We start from the raw sequence: 4982 nt of genomic DNA, 5'->3' as shown, positions 1-4982 counted from the left end.
TTTTCAACAACTCAGAGAACTCGAGCGAACAATTCACCGATCATGGCGGTACCGATCTGTTCAGCTTCTTCAAGGAGACGCTCAATAAGCATCCAAAGGACAGACATTTCCTGCTAAAAGTGGAAAAGGATCTAACTGAATTTGTGCAGGAAAAGAGGTGAGTGCACGAACTTACGATTTAGATTTTTTTTTTTTTTGGTTGTCTCAGCATATTTGGCCTTATATTCATTGGCATTATTTCCTTTTTAGCCGCGGTGAATTGCGCTTCCCACCGGCTTCTTCGTACAACCGCATGTTGATACATCGTACAGCGGCCTTCTTTGGCATGGAGCACAATGTCGATACCGAGACACAGCAATGCGTTATTGTGGCAGCCACAAAAAACACACGCATACCCGAGGTGAGTAATGAACGAAATTTCCGCTTATCTAATTCAGCTTAGAATCGCTTAACGTCATCACATTTTCTCTCCAGATTCGCTTCAAATCGTTGGTGCGCGATCATCGCGAGGATTCACGCAAATCAATATTGAAGCGCGATACGCACAGCTTCGATGAGGCACGTCAAAGTAGTTACCTGTGTCCGGATCGTGGCAGCATGCTTGATCGCAAGGCAAAGAGTTTTGAAGAGCGCGAAGAGGACTATGAACGCGCGCGCAGTCGCATTTTTAATCGCAGTCAAAATGACAGTGGCGAGGCCATGGACGATGGCTACATGAATGTCAGCTGGACGCAATCGGTGGAACAGCAACAGCAGCAGCAGCAGCAACAACAACATCAGCAAAATCGGCCACGTCCCAATGGCAAAATGATGAAAATGCAGAATGTAATAGATTGACTAGTTCGAATCTTAACGAATTTCTAACTCGTGTGTAACTCTTTTTTTACAGTCAAATGATTCACGCGATGGCCGTTCTGGCGGCGGCGCTGTACCCAAAGTGCACAACTACAATAACTACGGAGGCGGACCATCACAAGGTGGTGGCGGTGGTGGTGGGCCGCCTATGATGCGCGGCGACTCGGCAAACTCAAACAAAAACAGTGGTGGTGGTGCGCGTTCATTTTCTAAACAAGATTCAGCTGGCAGCACAAATACACCTTGGCGCTTGTCGCCCTCCAGCAGCGGGTAAGTGTAGCTTTAACGAAATAAGCAAATTTACATACTTTAAAGTTATTTTGTAAAGTTTTTGCATCCAAGATAAATTCGTTTACAAATTGTAATATACAAAAAAAAAATTATGGCTTTTAGCTTAAAAGTTAGCTCATTACGAATTTAAATTGAAAATTTAAGTGATTTAATTCATTTTTTATTATATTTTATTATTATTGCCATGAACGTTATAATTTTTACAATTATTTATAACCATCACTGCCCAAACTCCAAACTACTACAATCATAGTTATAAAACTCAAACACAATCTGCGCATTCCGATTCGGTAACACCATCACCGAATGGCTACTGTAGCGAGGATCAAGCGTCGGAGCCATTAATAATAACGCCGGAAGGAATTACAGTTTGTCACCTACAAACACCAGTCAATCTTCATTTGCAGCCTACGATTCTATGCAGTGCCGGCGTCATGCCTGCGCATTGTATCGACGCAGCGGGGACGCCAACTCCAACACCAATTGAGGATGACACGACGCTGCCCAGTCGTGGTCTAGTGTGGGCCGTAACCGATATTTCTAGTGTGCCAAAGGGCAGCGTGCTAATCAATCCGCAAACATTGCAACCATTTGTTAACCAAGACGGGTAATTTACAAAACAAAAAATGTTAAATTCAAAAATTCGTTTTTTTTTTTAATTAATAACCTTGCTGCGACAGAAAAAAATTGCGTTGACGCTTAATCATAGTCCGGAGTGTAATGGTATATGAATGGAAGGAAGCCTTCAGAATCATTTTTTTTAGCAATTTTTTTATAAAAATTAAAAAAAAATTTATAAGTTTTTGAAAAAACTGATTTCAAAGCGCGATTATCTATTTTATTTTAGTTTTTCGCCATAACCATAAGCAGCTCTGAGGTATTTCGCTACGTTTTGACTAAGGCGTTATGGTTATCAGGACGAAAAAAGAACCTCAGTTTTGCAAATATCCCACTGAAATGTGGTACGCGATCGTCTTTTTTTATGTATGTATGTATGTGTGCATTACTGATTTGTAAGAAAATCTACTCTAAGCAGAGTAAAAGGTCATTGGTGGTTTTTTGCATGATTTTCAAAATCATTTATTTGCATAAAGATCGAAGATATATTCCTTACATAGTGCTATGATCTTTTGCCTTCTGTCGTTGTGCTTCATAATTCCCACATAATTCCCTCCCCAAACACCACACCCTTTCAAACCCACAAAAAACTAGATTAATTAAAAATAATAATCAGCCTCATTGCGACCGCACTGACGAGCGCAAGTCGTTTTCAAAAGTCGAGTCGTGTCGAAAATTGCATGGCATTGCCTAAAATTTCGACACTATACTAGTTAAAACAGAAAAACTTGGCAGCACTGGATATTTTTCGTCGTCTACTTATTTCATCACGACAGTAGGCAATGCCAATTTTGTCGAGTAGTTACGACTTAAGCAATGAGGCTGAATAATTTTGCAAAAAAGTATTAACCCTTGACGACCTTTGGGTCTAATATGGCCACCTTTTAATTAGTGGTTCTATTGAAAAAATTTGAATGCAGTTTTCCCTTAATATTTTAATTAAAGCTTATCTAGAAACAATTTTTACAGTGACTATTTTTGAAAAATATTGCCAATGTATATTAATTTCAATTGAAAATTTGAAATTTTTGAATTTCCTAATTTATCTGCTGAAAAATTAAAAGGAGCAGCCTTTGTAGCAACAAAATTGTAAATAGCCTTTTGTTTTCTCTCTTTATTAGTTCTCCCCTCCAAATTGTCAATAGTTCACTACTGATAGTATCAAGAATACCAAAAAAAAAAAAAGGTATTTCCTACAAATCACAAAAAATCGCTACATGAAATTGACAAATTAAACTCAAAAACCTTCGTTTATACATTTTTGGTAGTCGTAAGCATACCAATTTCGGCCAACATTATAAAATCATTTTCAAATTAAATTTTTAGGAGGAAAAAAATACTAAAAGTTATGTCCAGTTAAAAATAGCATTTTTTTCATTATATTCTACCTTTTTTTAATTTGTTCGGTAATTAAATATTGTTGTTCGATAATAGCTAAAAACAAAAATACAACATAAAATAGATTCCAATATTTTATTCACAGACAACGACCTTGACCATCTGCCAAGCATTTGTCGTTCCTTTTTTTACAAAAATAAAAGACACAGTTAGTTGGTCTGAAGCTTTCTTTATCAATTACCAAGGACAAAAATTAAATTTTTGTAAGCACGAAAAACGAATTTTTACCGCAAAAACTGATCAAACTACCCATAGTGCATTCCATTAATGATGTTATGGTTTCGAAGTCGTTTGAGGCGAAACACAACGTTACAGATTATTGTAAAGAGTCCAATTCTCAGTAAACATTTCGACTATGATTGTGCGTCTACCGCTGCATTGAATACCTAAAGTTTGCAAAATGTTTTCTGCTTATGCGCACGCCACTCCTCTAACTGTATTTTTACTTTGCTTTTAAATATACATACATAATTATCTGAAGAATATATTAAAATATTTATTATGAATATCAATTAAGCTCAAAAAGAAATGACTACGAGTACTATGAGTAATAAAAACTTAAAAAAAAAATATGTCGCGAAAATAACATAAATTCTAATAAGACAACATTACAGTATTTCGAGAAAATGGTTATTTACTTATAGTTGAGATATTTCTAAAATAGTTAACAAATATATTACATGCTTTACTTTAAAAAAATATCGTTATCTGATAAATTTATAACTCGGTTTGTTCCTTATGCTTGAACGTTTTCATCAGAAAAACATATCGACTACAGTATATTCCCTTTTGTAAAGGTCAGGTCCGCATAATCGTGATGTCGATGAGAAAGATATTTCACCAGGCCTATGTACATATACGTATCTGCATGCCTCTAAAATGCTTCAAAAAAACGGCTGCAACTGTGCTTCAACTGTCCGCACATTCGAGCAACAACACCCACTTCGCTTTTTCGCTGCAAGAAGCCTAAACCTCCCCTACAAAATCCTTAGCAACTCTTTTCACCACCTGGTAGAAAGGGTACAGCTCGGTATTCAGAACTGGCAGAAGACAGCACTACGGGCAGCCACCGGATGCCTTCTGATGTCGCCAGAGCATCATCTCCATAGCGAGGTCCAAATGCCCCAAAGGCCTGTCAGGGAGCATAACATTATGCTATGCAAGCTAGTAGGTTGCCACAGACGAGAGCACCCGAACAGACACCTGCTTTCGGAAGAGCCCTCGCCAAGGCACGTCATAAGCCATATCTACGAACCGAAGAATACATATACCAACCACTGGACCAGACTCTATATAGACAGGTCATAAATGTCATTCACAGTTAGTATGTCTCAAACTACATCAACTCCCAACCTGTGAATGCCGTTTTAGTAGAACTACCACCTACGGTTGGCGAGACAGAGCTTCAACTGCTTCGGGAGACCCGCAACGCACATGCTCAACTTCTTACTGACTGGCTATTGTACTGCAACAGACATAAGTGCTGAACACATTGAAATCAACGGACCACAGCTTCTTCATTATCTAGTTAGATGCTTTGTCGATGGCGAAATGAATTTTTAGAACGCGGCAGCGATATCGTGGATTTGCTTGAGTTTGACATACAACAAGGGAAGAATCTTATCTGTCGCTAGAAAAATATTAACAGATCTAATCTGGCCACAGCTACATATTTGGCTAGTCTACATAAGAGTACATGTTAAAATTAAACTTGACAGCTGTAGCCCGTCGTTTCCAATGTGTGTTCAAGCTTTAACTCAGACTTTAGCAGAATAAGTACTCTGGAGAGACTCCGCTTGACTTAAATCATATCTTCACAT

At 38.0% G+C, this 4982-nt stretch overlaps 1 protein-coding gene across 1 annotated transcript in view; it reads left to right on the top strand.

Annotated features, from left to right (window-relative positions):
- Nucleotides 1-64: 64 nt before the first annotated feature.
- LOC108378626 (protein encore-like) overlaps nucleotides 65-4982 on the top strand; it is a gene marked incomplete at its 5' end in the record, with an annotated part of 13465 nt that continues 8547 nt past the window's right edge. The window contains 4 exons of the mRNA XM_017634933.1: nucleotides 65-157; nucleotides 250-400; nucleotides 475-825; nucleotides 890-1125. Of these exons, the coding sequence (XP_017490422.1) occupies nucleotides 65-157; nucleotides 250-400; nucleotides 475-825; nucleotides 890-1125 (831 nt within the window). The remainder of the gene's footprint in view (nucleotides 158-249; nucleotides 401-474; nucleotides 826-889; nucleotides 1126-4982) is intronic.

This window comes from Rhagoletis zephyria, unplaced genomic scaffold (genome assembly GCF_001687245.7).
Source record: "Rhagoletis zephyria isolate East Lansing unplaced genomic scaffold, Rhagoletis_zephyria_1.1 Rzeph_scaffold_14557, whole genome shotgun sequence".
Taxonomy (NCBI): Eukaryota; Metazoa; Arthropoda; class Insecta; order Diptera; family Tephritidae; genus Rhagoletis; species Rhagoletis zephyria.
The sequence above is the reverse complement of the archived record's forward strand: the minus strand, read 5'-3'. Positions and strand labels throughout refer to the sequence as shown.